This window comes from Oncorhynchus masou, unplaced genomic scaffold, assembly GCF_036934945.1.
Source record: "Oncorhynchus masou masou isolate Uvic2021 unplaced genomic scaffold, UVic_Omas_1.1 unplaced_scaffold_5268, whole genome shotgun sequence".
In the NCBI taxonomy this organism is placed as follows: Eukaryota; Metazoa; Chordata; class Actinopteri; order Salmoniformes; family Salmonidae; genus Oncorhynchus; species Oncorhynchus masou.
In genome coordinates this window covers 1-20,971 of record NW_027011676.1, presented here as the reverse complement: position 1 = coordinate 20,971, position 20,971 = coordinate 1, and the positions used below count along the sequence as shown (strand labels likewise).

General features: G+C 45.8%; 1 protein-coding gene and 1 long non-coding RNA gene across 2 annotated transcripts; one reads left to right on the top strand and one right to left on the bottom strand.

Annotated features, from left to right (window-relative positions):
* Window positions 1-668: 668 nt before the first annotated feature.
* Window positions 669-4,351, top strand: LOC135535883 (tripartite motif-containing protein 16-like). The gene is made up of 5 exons (XM_064962296.1): window positions 669-673; window positions 735-969; window positions 3,212-3,371; window positions 3,497-3,556; window positions 3,788-4,351. The coding sequence occupies exons 1-5, from the start codon at window positions 669-671 to the stop codon at window positions 4,309-4,311; spliced, it is 984 nt and encodes a 327-aa protein (XP_064818368.1). The 3' UTR covers window positions 4,312-4,351.
* An 11,908-nt stretch (window positions 4,352-16,259) lies between these two features.
* Window positions 16,260-17,876, bottom strand: LOC135535882 (uncharacterized). The gene is made up of 3 exons (XR_010454900.1): window positions 17,679-17,876; window positions 17,494-17,553; window positions 16,260-17,265 (listed from the first exon to the last, which is right to left on the bottom strand). It is a non-coding gene; the product is annotated as an uncharacterized LOC135535882 (long non-coding RNA).
* Between the last annotated feature and the right edge of the window lie 3,095 nt (window positions 17,877-20,971).

The following is a 20,971-nucleotide window of genomic DNA, read 5'->3' as shown; positions in this document are numbered from 1 at the left end:
TCTCAATGGTAAAACTAAAATAAAACTCAAACAACTTCCTTCATACATCACGCTGAGCTGAGTTTGCCAAGAACTACGGTATTGATGTCAAAACAGAAGAGATGTTGGTGGACAGAAACTTTCTTGCCCGGAAAAGAGAGGCTGGACGTCCTCCAAAGATAACTTCCTGAATGATGATATGATATATATATATATATAAAAAAATGATATACCAAGAGGTGTTCGGTACCTGTCTGTCCAGGAGGGAGGAGAGTAGAGCAGGACCAAGAGGTGTTCTGTACCTGTCTGTCCAGAAGGGAGGAGAGTAGAGCAGGACCAAGAGGTGTTCGGTACCTGTCTGTCCAGGAGGGAGGAGAGTAGAGCAGGACCAAGAGGTGTTCTGTGTCTGTCCAGGAGGGAGGAGAGTAGAGCAGGACTGTCTGTCCTGTCTGTCCAGGAGGGAGGAGAGTAGTCTGTCCAGCAGGACCAAGAGGTGTTCTGTACCTGTCTGTCCAGGAGGGAGGAGAGTAGAGCAGGACCAAGAGGTGTTCTGTACCTGTCTGTCCAGGAGGGAGGAGAGTAGAGCAGGACCAAGAGGTGTTCTGTACCTGTCTGTCCAGGAGGGAGGACCCAAGAGGTGTAGAGCAGGACCAAGTGGCAGGAGGGAGGAGTAGAGCAGTTCTGACTCAATGTGGTGCAGAACTGTGCCTACTGTATCTGTCTCTCTCTCTTCTGTCTCTCTCTCTGTCTCTCAGCGCTCTGTCAAAGTCAGCAGTGGAGGACAGTGATCAGATCTTTACTGAGCTGATCCGCTCCATTGAGAGAAGGAGCTCTGAGGTGAAGGAGCTGATCAGAGCCCAAGAGAAGGCTCAAGTGAGTCAAGCTGAAGGACTCCTGGAGCAACTGAAGCAGGAGATAGCTGAGCTGAGGAAGAGAAGCACTGAGCTGGAGCAGCTCTCAAACACAGAGGATCACATCCATTTCCTCCAGGTAACTAAACTGTCTTGGTATATGTGATATGAAATCAACTTCATGTGAAACAATACATCTCAATCATTATGTTGTCCTGTTTGTCTCTCTCTCCCTCTCTCTGTCCATCCCTGTCTCTCTCTCTCACTCTGTCCGTCCCTCTCTCTCTCTTTCTCTCTCTCTGTCCGTCCCTCTCTCTCCCTCTGTCCGACCGTCCCTCTCTCTCTCTCTGTCCATCCCCCTCTCTCCCTCTGTCCGTCCCTCTCTCTCTCTTTCTCTCTCTCTGTCCGTCCCTCTCTCTCCCTCTGTCCGACCGTCCCTCTCTCTCTCTCTGTCCATCCCCCTCTCTCCCTCTGTCCATCCCTCTCTCTCTCTCTCTGTCTGTCCGTCCCTCTCTCTCTGTCTGTCCTTCCCTCTCTCTCTCTCTATCCGTCCCCCTCTCTCTCAATTCAATTTCAATTCAAGGGCTTTATTGGCATGGGAATCATGTGTTAAATTCTATAACCACCTAAAAGGAAGCGATTCCCAAACCTTCCACAACAAAGCCATCACCTACAGAGAGATGAACCTGGAGAAGAGTCCCCTAAGCAAGCTGGTCCTGGGGCTCTGTTCACAAACACACCCTACAGAGCCCCAGGACAGCAGCACAAATAGACCCAACCAAATCATGAGAAAACAAAAAGATAATTACTTGACACATTGGAAAGAATTAACAAAAAAACAGAGTAAAATAGAATGCTATTTGGCCCTACACAGAGAGTACACAGCGGCAGAATACCTGACCACTGTGACTGACCCAAAATTAAGGAAAGCTTTGACTATGTACAGACTCAGCGAGCATAGCCTTGCTATTGAGAAAGGCCGCCGTAGGCAGACATGGCTCTCAAGAGAAGACAGGCTATGTGCACACTGCCCACAAAATGAGGTGGAAACTGAGCTGCACTTCCAAACCTCCTGCCCAATGTATAACCATATTAGAGAGACATATTTCCCCCAGATTACACAGATCCACAAAGAATTCGAAAACAAATCCAATTTTGAAAAACTCCCATATCTACTGGGTGAAATTCCACAGTGTGCCATCAGACCAGCAAGATTTGTGACCTGTTGCCACGAGAAAAGGGCAAACAGTGAAGAACAAACACCATTGTAAATACAACCAATATTCTCTAACATTGACAAAGCAAGTAAGGTAGATAATATATAAAGTGAAATAAACAATAAAAAATGTAATTTTTATTGTTTATTTCACTTTATATATTATCTACCTTACTTGCTTTGTCAATGTTAGAGTCTATGGATTCTTCAATTACATTGAGCTGATTTCTGACGTGCTGTTTCTTCTTTTTCCGTAGTGTATTTCTGTATTGTTTTAGTGATTCACCATAGTGAAGGCGTAGACTCAGGTTTTCCGGGTCTCTATGTTTTTGGTTGGACAGGTTTCTCAATATCTTTCTTAGATTTTTGCATTCTTCATCAAACCATTTGTCATTGTTGTTAATTTTCTTCGGTTTTCTATTTGAGATTTTTAGATTTGATAGGGAAGCTGAGAGGTCAAATATACTGTTAAGATTTTCTACTGCCAAGTTTACACCTTCACTATTACAGTGGAACGTTTTACCCAGGAAATTGTCTAAAGGTGATTGAATTTGTTGTTGCCTAATTGTTTTTTGGTAGGTTTCCAAACTGCATTCCATCTGTCCGTCCCTCTCTCTCTCCCTCTCTCTCTGTCTGTCCGTTCCTCTCTCTCTGTCTGTGCTTCCCTCTCTCTCTCTCTCTCTCTCTCTGTCTGTCCTTCCCTCTCTCTCTCTCTCTGTCCGTCTGTCTCTCTCTCTGTTCATCCCTCTCTCTCTCTATCCGTCCCTCTCTCTCTCTCTCTCTCTCTCTCTCCGTCCCTCTCTTTCTCTCTCTTTGTCCGTCCCTCTCTCTCTCAATCTCTCTCTCTCCAGAGGTATCAGTCTCTCTCTCTCCAGAGTTATCAGTCTCTCTCTCCAGAGTTATCAGTCCCTCTCTCTCCAGAGGTATCAGTCTCTCTCTCTCTCGCTCTCTCTTGCTCTCTCTCTCTCTCTCTCTCTCTCTTGCGCTCTCTCTCTCTCTCTCTCTCCAGAGTTATCCGTCTCATCTCTCTCCAGAGTTATCAGTCTCTCTCTCTCTACATGTCTCTCTTGCTTAACTTCATGCTCTCTCTCTCTCTCCTCTCTCTCTCTCTCTCTCTCTCTCTCTCTCTCTCTCTCTCTCTCTCTCTCTCTCTCTCTCTCTCCAGAGGTATCAGTCTCTCTCCAGTATCAGTGTATCTTCAGACTTACCCAGCATCATTGTCCGTCCTCTTCAGTACTTTGGAGATGTGAGTAAGACTGTGTCTGAACTGAGAGAGAAACTAGAAGACTTCCTTAAAGGAGAATGGACCAAGATCTCCACTACAGGTGTGTTGAAAACAATAAGAACATCAACTTTAGACCATTGAAAGTTCCCTACTAGTCATATACATGTGGAATATGGTCTGATGATAACATTCCCTCTCTCTGTCAATGTGTTTGTGTGTCTGTAGTGAATATAGTGGATGTTGTACTGCCTCCAGAGCCCAAGACCAGAGAACAGTTGTTACAATGTGAGTCTCTTTATTGTGAAGTAACTAACAGTCTCTTTTTACTGACACTCCTAACAATCCCTCTAGAAATATATAGCAATAGTAGATCTAATCAAAGACTGGGTCTCTATCTGACTCCTCATATTTCTCTGATTTGATCTCTGCTGTGCTCTAATCAAAGACAGGGGAGATACAGTATCTGACTTAACTTATTGTTCTGACTCCCCTCGTTGGTCTCTGCTCTTCTCCCAGATTCCTGTCAGCTCACACTGGACCCAAACACAGCACACACACTCCTCTCTCTGTCTGAAGGGAACAGAAAGGTGACCTGTACAGGCCAAGTCCAACCATATCCTGTCCATCCAGACAGATTCACCTACTGGTGGCAGGTTCTGTGTAGAGAGGGTCTGTCTGGACGCTGTTACTGGGAGGTGGAGAGGACTGGTGATGTTGTTACAGCAGTCTCATATAAAGACATCAGCAGAACAGAGAGAGGTAATGATGGTGGATTTGGATACAATAACAAGTCCTGGAGTTTAAATTACTATAGAGGTGGTTATTGTTTCAGACACAATAATGTTGAGACTAAAGTATCAGGCCCTCAGTCCTCCAGAGTAGGAGTGTACCTGGATCACAAGGCAGGTACTCTGTCCTTCTACAGTGTCTCTGACACAATGACCCTCCTCCACAGAGTCCAGACCACATTCACTCAGCCCCTCTATCCTGGGTTTTGGCTCTATAATTATAATGGTTCTGCTGAGCTGGTTAAACTGTAAACTGATTTGTTATTAATTAAAATTCAATACAATGTTTTAATCTTGTACATTTCCATGAATCATGATGTCTGGTGTTGATGTATATTGGTTGTCATTCAGAACCATTGATATGTTTTCTCAGTTGGTTCTCTGTCTCTATGTAATTCTCCTCAGTATCATTGATCAGCTTGTTGGCTCGGTCCTAATTGATGTGTTCTCTGTCACCTGGAGCTGCATGGAAAATGGTCCAGGAACTAAAGGACAATTCAGGACTAGTCAGCCCACTACAAGCTGGTATCACTTCCTTTCTACTAAACTATATGGTCTGGTTTCCCAGACACAGATGAATCCTAGTCCTGGACTAAACAGTATGTTCAATGTAGATGTCCAGGAAACCGGCCCTAAATGTGTCATCTTTCATCCTCCCATACTGCTCAGTCCAGCAACATTAAACCTGTCCAGCAGGTGGTGCTGTTGACCAAACAATAAAACCAGCAGATATCTTGACTTGCCACTCAGTATATCAGTAATGTTCAGAATAGTACTTTAATATCATTGGAGATTGATGGTCTTTTTAATCCACTATCCAGAGTCAGGAACAGATGAAGTTAGGTCTGCTACTGTTCAGTGATTAAATATGATTTATGGTGATGGGAAATAATAAAAAACACTCAACTTCATCTAGTAATAGTTTTCCTTTGTTATTTATTCCAAGGTGTGTCTTTAACTTGTAAATGTATTGTGTGGAGGTGAGCTAGTGGTGTGGCTGATAGAATAGAATGAAGAGGGAGGAAGAGGGGAGGAGTGAAGGGCTGTTCAAGAAACCAGATGAGGAAGAGGAAGATGTTCAGGGGAATTACTGTCTCTGTTCCAAATGGTTCCCTATTCCCTACGTAGTGCACTACGGTGCTTCTGACCAGGTCTAAAGTAGTGTTCTACGTAGGGAATAGGGTGTAGATTTATTACAATATCATGCTTTAGTGTTTGGCACAAAAATATATTAGATCTCCACCCCCACTTCCTGTCTGTCATCCCCCAGTTCTGTTAAGACTTCCTCTCATTGAACTGGGCCTCATTCTAAATGGTCACTTTGTATTGATAGTCCATACTGGTCTTTACTATGGTTCTACATACAGTACCTGTATTGATAGTCCATACTGGTCTTTACTATGGTTCTACATACAGTACCTGTATTGATAGTCCATACTGGTCTTTACTATGGTTCTACATACAGTACCTGTATTGATAGTCCATACTGGTCTTTACTATGGTTCTACATACAGTACCTGTATTGATAGTCCATACTGGTCTTTACTATGGTTCTACATACAGTACCTGTATTGATAGTCCATACTGGTCTTTACTATGGTTCTACATACAGTACCTGTATTGATAGTCCATACTGGTCTTTACTATGGTTCTACATACAGTACCTGTATTGATAGTCCATACTGGTCTTTACTATGGTTCTACATACAGTACCTGTATTGATAGTCCATACTGGTCTTTACTATGGTTCTACATACAGTATCTGTATTGATAGTCCATACTGGTCTTAACTATGGTTCTACATACAGTATGTATTGATGTATACCTGTTTAAACCTACATACAGTATCTGTATTGATAGTCCATACTGGTCTTAACTATGGTTCTGACATACAGTAACCTGTAGATAGTCACATACTGATGTGTTAGACTATGGTTCTAATACAGTACCTGTATTGATAGTACACTAATGGTCTTTACTATGGTTCTACATACAGTACCTGATTGATAGTCCATACTGGTCTTTACTATGGTTCTACATACAGTACCTAAAACCATTATTGATAGTCCATACTGGTCTTTACTATGGTTCTACATACAGTACCTTATTGGAAAATAAGTATTTGGTCACCTATGGTTCTAAACAAGTGATTGATAGTCCATACTGGTCTTTACTATGGTTCTACATACAGTACCTGTATTGATAGTCCATACTTCTTTTTTGGTTGAAAAACTGTTTTAAACAAGATCTTTTGTCACATAAAGATCTGTATATGCATATTTTATTATAGCTTTTATTTAACACAACATTAAACAAACTATAAATATTCACATACAGTACCTGTATTACATTAAAAACACAAACATGAGATAAAAACAGCTGGCCTAAAAACAATAACACTCTTCTATGATATATGGCTGTGAATCGATCAAGTGTTTAAACCCAAGGTGTCTGCAATGAAACTTGATCATCACATTTTAAAATGTTCAGGAGAGAATTCCAGAACCACATTTACGTTGTCCGCCCGGTAGTAACTGAAACTATTTCCACCAGGACCTGTTCTACTTCTTGGTTCTGTTAGAAGCAAATCAGAATGGGACCGTAATTTATATTTATTTACTGTGACTAAAAAATAACTATGGCATTTTACCCAATATAAATCAGTGTATACCAGTGTTTAAACCTACAATATGGCCTTATAAATCAGTGTATACCAGTGTTTAAACCTACAATATGACCTTATAAATCAGTGTATACCAGTGTTTAAACCTACGCAAGGTAGATGACCACCAGCCAACAGCGCTGTAGAGATCACAATGATGTGTTAGACGTTTCTGATTTGTAATGAACCTGAGGGCTGCATGATACACTGAATCAAGTTCTCTCAGGGTCGTGGTTGAGGCCTGCATATATATAACATCACTAAAACCTAAAACCATTGAAAAAAATCCAGAAAATCACATTGTAGGATTTTTAATGAATTTATTTGCAAATTATGGTGGAAAATAAGTATTTGGTCACCTACAAACAAGCAAGATTTCTGGCTCTCACAGACCTGTAACTTCTTTAAGAGGCTCCTCTGTCCTCCACTCGTTACCTGTATTAATGGCACCTGTTTCAACCTGTTATCAGTATAAAAGACACCTGTCCACAACCTCAAACAGTCACACTCCAAACTCCACTATGGCCAAGACCAAAGAGCTGTCAAAGGACACCAGAAACAAAATTGTAGACCTGCACCAGGCTGGGAAGACTGAATCTGCAATAGGGAAGCAGCTTGGTTTGAAGAAATCAACTGTGGGAGCAATTATTAGGAAATGGAAGACATACAAGACCACTGACAATCTCCCTCGATCTGGGGCTCCACGCAAGATCTCACCCCGTGGGGTCAAAATGATCACAAGAACGGTGAGCAAAAATCCCAGAACCACACGGGGGGACCTAGTGAATGACCTGCAGAGAGCCGGGACCAAAGTAACAAAGCCTACTATCAGTAACACACTACGCCACCAGGGACTCAAATCCTGCAGTGCCAGACGTGTCCCCTGCTTAAGCCAGTACATGTCCAGGCCTGTCTGAAGTTTGCTAGAGAGCATTTGGATGATCCAGAAGAAGATTGGGAGAATGTCATATGGTCAGATGAAACCAAAATATAACTTTTTGGTAAAAACTCAACTCGTAGTGTTAATAAACCAGTCTCGATCATGACCTGTAATTCCACAAAATGTTAACCTTTGCACCAACACAGTGTCCACAGTGTCAAAAGCCTTTTACAAATCAATATAGACAGACACACTTTAACACTGACTGCATTCCATGAAATACGTTTTTTCTTGGAGGCCTTCATCTCCCTACTAACTAGGACCTTCTAACTGAGGACTCCAGGACCTTCTAACTAAGGACTCCACCTTCTAACTGAGGACCTTCTAACTAAGGACTCCAGGACCTTCTAACTAAGGACTCCGGGACCTTCTAACTAAGGACTCCAGGACCTTCTAACTAAGGACTCCGGGACCTTCTAACTAAGGACTCCGGGACCTTCTAACTAAGGACTCCGGGACCTTCTAACTAAGGACTCCGGGACCTTCTAACTAAGGACTCCGGGACCTTCTAACTAAGGACTCCGGGACCTTCTAACTAAGGACTCCGGGACCTTCTAACTAAGGACTCCGGGACCTTCTAACTAAGGACTCCGGGACCTTCTAACTAAGGACTCTGGGACCTTCTAACTAAGGACTCCGGGACCTTCTAACTAAGGACTCCGGGACCTTCTAACTAAGGACTCCGGGACCTTCTAACTAAGGACTCCGGGACCTTCTAACTAAGGACTCTGGGACCTTCTAACTAAGGACTCCAGGACCTACTAACTAAGGACTCCAGGACCTTCTAACTAAGGACTCCAGGACCTTTGACAGTACAGACAGCGTTGATATGGGTCGATAGTTGTCAAGTAGCGAAGGATCTCCACCTTTCAGGAGAGGCAGTACAAAAGCAGATTTCCATAAATTGGGGATTTCCTGAACGTCAAGCGTGAGGTTAGAAATATATGGGGGAGCAATGATGTCAGCAGCAGGTGTAGGAAGCAGGGTCTAGTTCATCAGGGACAGGGGATTCTGTTCTATCAATTTATTTCAGGGCTTTACACACTTCTGAAACAGAGAAGGATGGGAAGGAGAACCTGGTGAAGGAGGGATGTGTCCTGGTGAACCTGGTGAAGGAAGAGAAGGAGAGCACAGGGGTGTCAGGGAGAGAAGGAGAACCTGGTGAAGGAGAACCTGGTGAAGGAGAGCACAGGGGTGTCAGGGATGAGAAGGAGAACCTGGTGAAGGAGAACCTGGTGTCAGGGAGGAAGGAGAACCTGGTGAAGGAGAGCACAGGGGTGTCAGGGAGAGAAGGAGAACCTGGTGAGAGACCTGGTGAAGGAGAACAGGGGTGTCAGGGATGAGAAGGAGAGGAGAGAAGGAGAACCTGGTGAAGGAGAGCACAGGGGTGTCAGGGAGAGAAGGAGAACCTGGTGAAGGAGAACCTGGTGAAGGAGAGCACAGGGGTGTCAGGGAGAGAAGGAGAACCTGGAGAACCTGGTGAAGGAGAGCACAGGGGTGTCAGGGAGAGAAGGAGGACCTGGTGAAGGAGAACCTGGTGAAGGAGAGCACAGGGGTGTCAGGGATGAGAAGGAGAACCTGGTGAAGGAGAACACAGGGGTGTCAGGGATGAAGGAAACCTGGAGAACCTGGTGAAGGAGAGCACAGGGGTGTCAGGGAGAGAAGGAGAACCTGGTGAAGGATTGAAGGAGTGCACAGGGAGTGTCAGGGAGAGAAGGTACATTCATTTTAGACCTTTTGACCTTTTTAAATGAACTGCCTGCATCTATAAAATGCTGATTCAAGGCCTTCAGAATGGAGGTTCTCTCAGTTACTTCCTGAGTGTCGACCAACAATAGTTTGGGAAGCTGTGAATCTTCTTTTCACTCCAAACCTTTCACTACTTGTCAGAATGTGGAGGGATTATTTAAATGATCTGAAGTAGATTTCAGGTAGTGGTCTGCTTTCACTTTTCAGATCAAAGCCACACCCATATTTCAGACGTCCAATCATCTGCTGAACCAGACCCTCTTGCTTTATCCCACATAGCATTTAGTTCCCTTATGATTTTAGTACGTTCCTCAGTAAACCAGGGATTCTCTCTGCCCTTCATCCTGAATTTATTTAAAGGGGCCTATTGCGTACATCCTGGAAAGCATTGTGGAAGTAAGAAAAGGCTAATTCAACATCAGGGATTAATTCCATTCTATTCCATTTAATTCTGGATACATCATGTAAAAAACCTGGAGTATCAAACAGCTTCTGGTTTCTTTTCGTAATGACATGTGGAGGATGTTTAGGAATTTGACCATCTCTCACACAGGCAATAGCACAGTGATCAAATACCAGAAGCATTAAAACGATGAGCAGTTTTGGTTCAGATCAAATCAATCAAAGAGGATTTCAGAGGAAACTTTATATTCAACCTCGTTACACTGTTGACAATCTGAGTGAGATTCTGGGTATTGGATAGAATTGAGAGTTGATCAGAGCTAGATGTTAACCAGTCCTGATTCAGATCATCTATCAGGACAAACTCAGAGTTGACATGCTGTGATAATATGAAAATACAATCCAGAGAGCCAACAGGAGCAGATGGTCTGTAACAACAAGATACAACCATATTTAAACAGGAGCAGATGGTCTATAACAACAAGATACAACCATATTTAAACAGGAGCAGATGGTCTATAACAACAAGATACAACCATATTTAAACAGGAGCAGATGGTCTATAACAACAAGATACAACCATATTTAAACAGGAGCAGATGGTCTGTAACAACAAGATACAACCATATTTAAACAGGAGCAGATGGTCTATAACAACAAGATACAACCATATTTAAACAGGAGCAGATGGTCTATAACAACAAGATACAACCATATTTAAACAGGAACCAAGGTTAAGGTTCAACCCCAGATATTCAACTTGCTGAGGTTGAGTAGAAGTCAGACCGCTGAGATCTTGTGTTTTGCGTAAACAGCAACACCACCACCCTTAGATTGACCATCTGCACCTAAAACATTATAACCATTGCTGCCAATATATTTTTGTAGCCAGGTTTCAGAAAGCATAAATACATCAGGGTGGGCAGGTTTTATCCATATATCCACATAATCATACTACATCAGCAGACTTATTACATTCACATGCAGAAACTTCAGGCCGCTCTGACTACTTCATTGGACAGGATGTCAGGACCTGGGTCAGACTGCACATTTCCAGACAGTAGAAGCAGCTAGATAATGGCCGGTCTAGATGGAGGGTTCCAACATGTGGATTTATAGGCAGCACTTGAAGGGCAATCCATCGTCACCAGAATCTTTAACGCCACAACATTCAGGAGATGAGGAAAGTCCAGGGACACGGTTCAGTACCAAGAAAACAGTCCTGACATGTCAGAGCAACAGTCCCATTTCTCCCATGTTGTTTGGGAGAAATGTGCATCGATCTCACGTGCATTTATGGAGCAAGAGTGTGGTTTCTCCCAAAACTCGAGGGAGAAACATTTATATATTTCCTCATTGACAGAGCAAAGAGTGTAGTTTCTCCCAAACTCGAGGGAGAAACTCATATTTCCTCATTGACAGAGCAAGAGTGTATTTCTCCTTTGAACAGCAGCAACATCATCTTTGATCTGAGAGAAACACAGCACTAAGCAATCTAAGACATGTAGCCAACACAACGCTGAACCCTCATTAAATGAGCTAAAAACAATCCTAAATAATAATACAAACATAGTAACAATCACTAATCAAATAGTCCAACAGCAGATCAGTCAACAAGTCATAAATGTGTGATGTAGGAGAGCAAAGCTACGGGAGAGAGAGAGTGGCACCTGTACCAGACTGGGAGAGACAGACCAGAGCAGGAGAGGACACCTGTACCAGACTGGGAGAGACAGACCAGAGCAGGTGGGGACACCTGTACCAGACTGGGAGAGACAGACCAGAGCAGGAGAGGACACCTGTACCAGACTGGGAGAGACAGACCAGAGCAGGAGAGGACACCTGTACCAGACTGGGAGAGACAGACCAGAGCAGGAGAGGACACCTGTACCAGACTGGGAGAGACAGACCAGAGCAGGAGAGGACACCTGTACCAGACTGGGAGAGACAGACCAGAGCAGGAGAGGACACCTGTACCAGACTGGGAGAGACAGACCAGAGCAGGAGAGGACACCTGTACCAGACTGGGAGAGACAGACCAGAGCAGGAGAGGACACCTGTACCAGACTGGGAGAGACAGACCAGAGCAGGAGAGGACACCTGTACCAGACTGGGAGAGACAGACCAGAGCAGGAGAGGACACCTGTACCAGACTGGGAGAGACAGACCAGAGCAGGAGAGGACACCTGTACCAGACTGGGAGAGACAGACCAGAGCAGGAGAGGACACCTGTACCAGACTGGGAGAGACAGACCAGAGCAGGAGAGGACACCTGTACCAGACTGGGAGAGACAGACCAGAGCAGGAGAGGACACCTGTACCAGACTGGGAGAGACAGACCAGAGCAGGAGAGGACACCTGTACCAGACTGGGAGAGACAGACCAGAGCAGGAGAGGACACCTGTACCAGACTGGGAGAGACAGACCAGAGCAGGCGGGGACCAGTGCAGCAGGTAACAGGGTATGTGAGAGTGTCCAGAGATGAGTCTTTCCTTGGAGCAGAACACAGAGCAGAACTAGGACAGCATCATACTTCCTGCACTACAGAAACTACAGGACCAGTCAAAAGTTGGGACACACCTGGTACACCTCATAGATCATCAGGTGAGAACAAATGATAGTCCCACTAAACCCAAACCAGATGGGATGGCGTATCGCTGCAGAATGCTGGTTAAGTGATGCAATGTTCAATAGCATCACACTTAACGCCTCACTTCCCCTTTCAGGTCCATAGGGGTTTACTGCCCCCTGCTGGAGACTGGAGCACACTGCAGCCCCTTTCAGGTCCATAGGGGTTTACTGCCCCCTGCTGGAGACTGGAGCACACTGCAGCCCCTTTCAGGTCCATAGGGATCACTGCCCCCTGACTTGCTTGGGCAGAGAAACACGACTAATGGCCATTAGACCGGTGGAAATGTCCTTAGAGTCCAGATTTAAGACTTCTGGTTCTAACCGCTGTGTCTTTGTGAGAAGCAGAGTAGGTGAACAGATGATCTCTGCATGTGTATTTTCCACCGTGAAGCATGGAGGAGGAGGTGTGTTGGTGCTTTGCCGGGGCACCACCATGATAGTCTTAACCAGCATGGCTACCACAGCATTCTGCAGTGATACGCCATCCCATCTGGTTTGTGCTTAGTGGGACTATCATTTGTTTTTCAACGGGACAATGACCCAACACACCTCCAGGCTGTGTTAGGGCTATTTGACCAAGGAGAGTGATGCAGGGCTGCATCAGATGACTGGGCCTCCACTTGATTTGTTGAACACGTTGTTGGTTACTACATGATTCCATGTGTGTTATTTCATAGTTTTGATGTCTTCACTATTATTCTACAATGTAGAAAATAGTAAAAATAAAGAAAAACCCTTGAATGAGTAGGTGTGTCCAAACTTTTGACTGGTACTGTATGTTAAGGGGATGGTTCACCCCAATAGAAAGGTTCATACCTCTAAACACCATCTTATTAGATGGATCCATTTCCTTCATGTTTCTGAATGGGGGAGAAGGGCCTTCCAAGAGCTGGGCGTCTGGCCAAACTGAGCAATGGGGGAGAAGGGCCTTGGTCCTGGAGGTATTTTGCTCTGACATGACCTGTCAACTGTGGGACCTTATACAGACAGGTGTGTGCTTTTCCAAATCATGTCCTATCAATGGAATTTACCACAGGTGGACTCCAACCCCGTTGTAGAAACATCTCAAGGATGATCAATGGAAACAGGATGCACCGGAGCTCAATCTCACGTCTCAAAGGGTCTGAATACTTATATAAGGTACTTCGGTTAATAATTTGCAAAAAATAAAAAATAAACATCTTTTCGCTTTGTCATTATGAAGTATTGTGATGTCATTATGGAGTATTGTGATGTCATTATGAGACCTTGTGATGTCATTATGGAGTATTGTGAGGTCATTATGGAGTATTGTGATGTCATTATGGAGTATTGTGATGTCATTATGGGGTATGGTGTGTGGATTGAATAGGAACATGATTTATTTAATCCATTGTAGAATGAGGCTGTAACGTAACTAAATGTTTCTGAATGCCTTGTATGTATGTTAATGGTATTTGTTCACCCCAATAGTACAGTTTGTGATGTTTTCTCCATATCTCTAAAAACCATGTTATTAGATGGATCCATTTCCCCATTAGTTTGGGATTCAGACCTGCAGTCATCTTGATTTCAGACACTATGGAGAAGTGTTCCACAGGCAGTAAATCTGATGTAGAATAAATGGAACCTGGATCCATTTCATTCTATTAACATGGTTTATGTGTTATAGCAGTAATGGGCTTAAACTGATATTAAAATGACAACTCCATAGATGATACCAGGTCAGGGAGTTCATCTCTGCTCCCAGCATCCCTGGGACAGTACTGATCAACATAGCTGACCTGATGCAGAGGTGGACCAGTGATGTTTTCCTCTCAGTGGTGAGACTTGCCCTTCCATTTGACACACCTTTACCTGATGAGATCATACAAGACGTTACAGGCTTATTGCACGTGGAAACAGACATGTTTCAAAATAATTTTGAAAACTTAATAAGCAGTGGTTGAATGAGTTAGTTGTAATGGAACCAATAGAAAAGTCCTAAAAGTACAAACAAAGATCATACAAGACGTTACAGGCTTATTGCATGTGGTAACAGATGTGTTCAAATACTATTTAAAATAATATTGAATAGTTCATGAGCAATGGTCCATAGGGTTTTACTGCCCCCTGCTGGAGACTGGAGCACACTGCAGTCCCTTTCAGGTCAATAGGGATTACTGACCCCTGCTGGAGACTGGAGACTGCAGCACATATGGGTTCTGCCTGCTGGAGACTGGAGCACACTGCAGTCCATTTCAGGTCCATAGGTTTTACTGCCCCCTGCTGGAGACTGGAGCACACTGCAGTCCTTTCAGGTCCATAGGGTTTTACTGCCCCCTGCTGGAGACTGGATCACACTGCAGTCCCTTTCAGGTCCATAGGGTTTTACCCCCTTTGCTAAAAGTCCAAACAGGTCCCCTGCCCACCTGGAGACTGGAGCACACTGCAGTCCCTTTCAAATACTCCATAGGGTTTTACTGCCCCCTGCTGGAGACTGGATCACACTGCAGTCCCTTTCAGGTCCATTTGGGCCTTTACTGCCCCCTGCTGGAGACTGGAGCACACTGCAGTCCCTTTCAGGTCCATAGGGTTTTACTGCCCCCTGCTGGAGACTGGTCCCTTTTTCAGGTCCATAGCAGACTGGACTGCAGTCCCTTTCAGGTCCATAGGGGTTTACTGCCCCCTGCTGGAGACTGGAGCACACTGCAGTCCCTTTCAGGTCCATAGGGTTTTACTGCCCCCTGCTGGAGACTGGAGATGCAGTCCCTTTCAGGTCCAGGCCCCCCTCTGGATGGAGAACCATGCAGTCCAGGTCAATACAGTTTTATGTGGAACCATAGTAAAGACCAGTATGGACTATCAATACAGGTACTGTATGTAGAACCATAGTAAAGACCAGTATGGACTATCAATACAGGTACTGTATGTAGAACCATAGTAAAGACCAGTATGGACTATCAATACAGGTACTGTATGTAGAACCATAGTAAAGACCAGTATGGACTATCAATACAGGTACTGTATGTAGAACCATAGTAAAGACCAGTATGGACTATCAATACAGGTACTGTATGTAGAACCATAGTAAAGACCAGTATGGACTATCAATACAGATACTGTATGTAGAACCATAGTAAAGACCAGTATGGACTATCAATTACTGTATGTAGAACCATAGTAAAGACCAGTATGGACTATCAATACAGGTACTGTATGTAGAACCATAGTAAAGACCAGTATGGACTATCAATACAAAGTGTCCATTTAGAATGAAGCCCAGTTCAATGAGAGGAAGTCTTAACAGAACTGGGGGATGACAGACAGGAAGTGGGGGGGGGTGGAGATCTAATATATTTTTGTGCCAAACAATAAAGCATGATATTGTAATAAATCTACACCCTATTCCCTACGTAGAACACTACTTTAGACCTGGTCAGAAGCACCGTAGTGCACTACGTAGGGAATAGGGAACCATTTGGAACAGAGACAGTAATTCCCCTGAACATCTTCCTCTTCCTCATCTGGTTTCTTGAACAGCCCTTCACTCCTCCCCTCTTCCTCCCCTCCTCCCTCTTCATTCTATTCTATCAGCCACACCACTAGCTCACCTCCACACAATACATTTACAAGTTAAAGACACACCTTGGAATAAATAACAAAGGAAAACTATTACTAGATGAAGTTGAGTGTTTTTTATTATTTCCCATCACCATAAATCATATTTAATCACTGAACAGTAGCAGACCTAACTTCATCTGTTCCTGACTCTGGATAGTGGATTAAAAAGACCATCAATCTCCAATGATATTAAAGTACTATTCTGAACATTACTGATATACTGAGTGGCAAGTCAAGATATCTGCTGGTTTTATTGTTTGGTCAACAGCACCACCTGCTGGACAGGTTTAATGTTGCTGGACTGAGCAGTATGGGAGGATGAAAGATGACACATTTAGGGCCGGTTTCCTGGACATCTACATTGAACATACTGTTTAGTCCAGGACTAGGATTCATCTGTGTCTGGGAAACCAGACCATATAGTTTAGTAGAAAGGAAGTGATACCAGCTTGTAGTGGGCTGACTAGTCCTGAATTGTCCTTTAGTTCCTGGACCATTTTCCATGCAGCTCCAGGTGACAGAGAACACATCAATTAGGACCGAGCCAACAAGCTGATCAATGATACTGAGGAGAATTACATAGAGACAGAGAACCAACTGAGAAAACATATCAATGGTTCTGAATGACAACCAATATACATCAACACCAGACATCATGATTCATGGAAATGTACAATATTAAAACATTGGATTGAATTTTAAATTAATAACAAATCAGTTTACAGTTTAACCAGCTCAGCAGAACCATTATAATCATAGAGCCTAAACCCAGGATAGAGGGGCTGAGTGAATGTGGTCTGGACTCTGTGGAGGAGGTCATTGTGTCAGAGACACTGTAGAAGGACAGAGTACCTGCCTTGTGATCCAGGTACACTCCTACTCTGGAGGACTGAGGGCCTGATACTTTAGTCACAACATTATTGTGTCTGAAACAATAACCATCACTATTGTAATCTAAACTCCAGGACTTGTTATTGTCTCCAAATCCACCATCTTACTCTCCCTGTTCTGCTGATGTCTTTATATGAGACTGCTGTATAAACACCACCAGTCCTCTCCACCTCCCAGTAACAGCGTCCAGACAGACCCTCTCTACACAGAACCTGCCACCAGTTGGTGAATCTGTCTGGATGGACAGGATATGGTTGGACTTGGTCTGTACAGGTCACCTTTCTGTTCCCTTCAGACAGAGAGAGGAGTGTGTGTGCTGTGTTTGGGTCCAGTGTGAGCTGACAGGAATCTGGGAGAAGGCAGAGACCAACGAGGGGAGTCAGAACAATAAGTTAAGTCAGATACTGTATCTCCCTGTCTTTGATTAGAGCACAGCAGAGATCAAATCAGAGAAATATGAGGAGTCAGATAGAGACCCAGTCTTTGATTAGATCTACTATTGCTATATATTTCTAGAGGGATTGTTAGGAGTGTCAGTAAAAGAGACTGTTAGTTACTTCACAATAAAGAGACTCACATTGTAACAACTGTTCTCTGGTCTTGGGCTCTGGAGGCAGTACAACATCCACTATATTCACTACAGACACACAAACACATTGACAGAGAGAGGGAATGTTATCATCAGACCATATTCCACATGTATATGACTAGTAGGGAACTTTCAATGGTCTAAAGTTGATGTTCTTATTGTTTTCAACACACCTGTAGTGGAGATCTTGGTCCATTCTCCTTTAAGGAAGTCTTCTAGTTTCTCTCTCAGTTCAGACACAGTCTGACTCACATCTCCAAAGTACTGAAGAGGACGGACAACGATGCTGGGTAAGTCTGAAGATACACTGATACTGGAGAGAGACTGATACCTCTGGAGAGAGAGAGAGAGAGAGAGACTGATACCTCTGGAGAGAGAGAGAGAGAGAGAGACTGATACCTCTGGAGAGAGAGAGAGAGAGAGAGACTGATACCTCTGGAGAGAGAGAGAGAGAGAGACTGATACCTCTGGAGAGAGAGAGAGAGAGAGAGACTGATACCTCTGGAGAGAGAGAGAGAGAGAGAGAGACTGATACCTCTGGAGAGAGAGAGAGAGACTGATACCTCTGAGAGAGAGAGAGAGAGAGAGAGAGACTGATACCTCTGGAGAGAGAGAGAGACTGATACCTCTGGAGAGAGAGAGACTGATACCTCTGGAGAGAGAGAGAGAGAGACTGATACCTCTGGAGAGAGAGAGAGAGAGAGAGGACAGAGAGAGAGAGAGGGGGACGGACAGAGAGAGAGAGAGGGGACGGACAGAGAGAGAGAGGGGACGGACAGATACCGGACAGAGAGAGAGGGACGGACAGAGAGAGAGAAGGGGGACAGAGAGAGAGAGAGAGGGAGGGACAGGAGAGAGAGAGACGGACAGAGAGAGAGAGAGGGACGGACAGAGAGAGAGAGGGGAGGACGGACAGAGAGAGAGGGACGGGGACGGACAGAGAGAGAGAGAGAGGGGGGACGGACAGAGAGAGGAGAGAGGGACGGACAGAGAGAGAGAGAGGGGACGGACAGAGAGAGAGGGGACGGACAGAGAGAGAGAGAGAGAGGACAGAGAGAGAGAGAGGGACGGACAGAGAGAGAGGGGGACGGACAGAGAGAGAGAGAGGGGACGGACAGAGAGAGAGAGACGGACAGAGAGAGGGGACGGACAGAGGGAGAGAGAGGAGACGGACAGAGAGAGAGAGAGAGACTGACAGAGAGAGGACAGAGACGATAGAGAGAGAGAGACGGACAGAGAGAGAGGACGGACAGAGAGAGAGAGAGAGAGGGGACGGACAGAGATAAATAAATAAATAATAAAAGAGAGGGGGACGGACAGAGAGAGAGAGGACGGACAGAGAGAGAGAGGGGGGACGGACAGAGAGAGAGAGAGGGGACGGACAGAGAGAGAGAGAGGGAGGACAGAGGAGGGAGAGGGGGACGGACAGAGAGAGAGAGAGAGGGACGGACAGACAGAGAGAGAAGGGGGACGGACAGAGAGGGGACGGACAGAGAGAGAGAGGGGGACGGACAGAGAGAGAGAGGGACGGACAGAGAGAGAGGACGGACAGAGAGAGAGAGAGAGAGGGGAGGACAGGACAGAGAGAGAGAGACGGACGGACAGAGAGAGAGAGAGGGGACGGACAGAGAGAGAGAGGGACGGACAGAGAGGGAGACGGGACAGAGAGAGAGAGAGAGGGGACGGACAGAGAGAGAGAGGGGGACAGAGAGAGAGAGGGGGACGGGACAGAGAGGGGCGGACAGAGAGAGAGAGGGGACGGACAGAGAGAGAGAGGGACGGACAGAGAGAGAGAGACGGACAGAGAGAGAGAGGGGACGGACAGAGAGAGAGAGGGACGGACAGACAGACAGGGGACGGACAGAGACAGAGAGAGAGAGGACAGAGAGAGAGGGACAGAGGAGACGGACAGAGACAGAGAGAGCGAGGGACGGACAGGGAGGACGGACAGAGAGGGACGGGACGGACAGACAGAGGGACGGGACGGACAGACAGAGGGACGGACAGACAGACAGACAGAGGACGAGACGGACAGACAGAGAGACAGACAGAGGACAGAGACAGAGAGGGAAGGACAGGCAGACAGAGGGGGACGGACAGAGAGAGGGACGGACAGACAGAGGGACGGACAGACAGAGGGACGGACAGAGAGACAGAGAGGGACGGACAGACCAACAGAGAGAGGGGAAGGACAGGCATGACAGAGGGATCGGACAGACAGACAGAGACAGACAGACGGACCCGGACAGACAGAGAGGGAATGGACAGACAGACAGAGGACGGACAGACAGACAGAGGGACGGACAGACAGACAGAGGGACGGACAGACAGACAGACAGAGAGGGACGGACAGACAGACAGAGGGACGGACAGACAGACAGAGAGAGAGTGACGGACAGACCGACAGAGAGAGAGGACGGACAGACAGACAGAGAGAGAGGGACGGACAGACAGAGGGACGGACAGACAGAGGGACAGACAGACAGAGAGAGGATGGACAGACAGACAGACAGAGAGGGATGGACAGACAGGACAGAGAGGATGGGACAGACAGACAGACAGAGAGGGATGGACAGACAGACAGAGAAAGAGAGGGACGGACAGACAGACAGGGACGGAACAGGATGGACAGACAGACAGACAGAGGGATGGACAGACAGACAGACAGAGAGGATGGACAGACAGACAGACAGAGAGGATGGACAGACAGACAGACAGAGAGGGATGGACAGACAGACAGACAGAGAGGGATGGACAGGACAGACAGAGAGGGATGGACAGACAGACAGACAGAGATGGACAGACAGACAGACAGAGATCACATGTACAAGACAGACAGACCTGAGAGAGGGATGGATGTGGACCTCACAGGACAGACAGAGAGCCTGGACGGACTCCTGACAGAGCTCCAGAGTCCTTCAGACAGACAGAGAGAGCCTTCCTCTTGGGCTCTGACCGAGGACAGAGAGAGAGCTCCTTTCTCAGAGGGAGCGGACAGAAGAAAGATCTGATCACCGTCCTCCCATGAAGTTAATTTCATATCACATGTAACAAGACAGTTTAGTTACCTGGAGGAAATGGATGTGATCCTCTGTGAGAGCTGCTCAGCTCAGTGCTTCTCTTCCCTCCCAGCTCCAGCGATCTCCTGCTTCAGTTGCTCCAGGAGTCCTTCAGCTTGACTCACTTGAGCCTTCTCTTGGGCTCTGATCAGCTCCTTCACCTCAGAGCTCCTTCTCTCAATGGAGAGAGGATCAGCTCAGTAAAGATCTGATCACTGTCCTCCACTGCTGACTGTGCAGGCGCTGGAGAGACAGAGAGAGACAGAGAGAGACAGAGAGTAGGTTTGGAGTAGTCTCTCTACACAGGTTCAGTCAGAACTCTGCCCTCCAGGTCCACCAGGCCTTGTCCTCCCTCCTGGACAGACAGGTACAGAACACCTCTTGGTCCTGCTCTGCCTCCTCCTCCT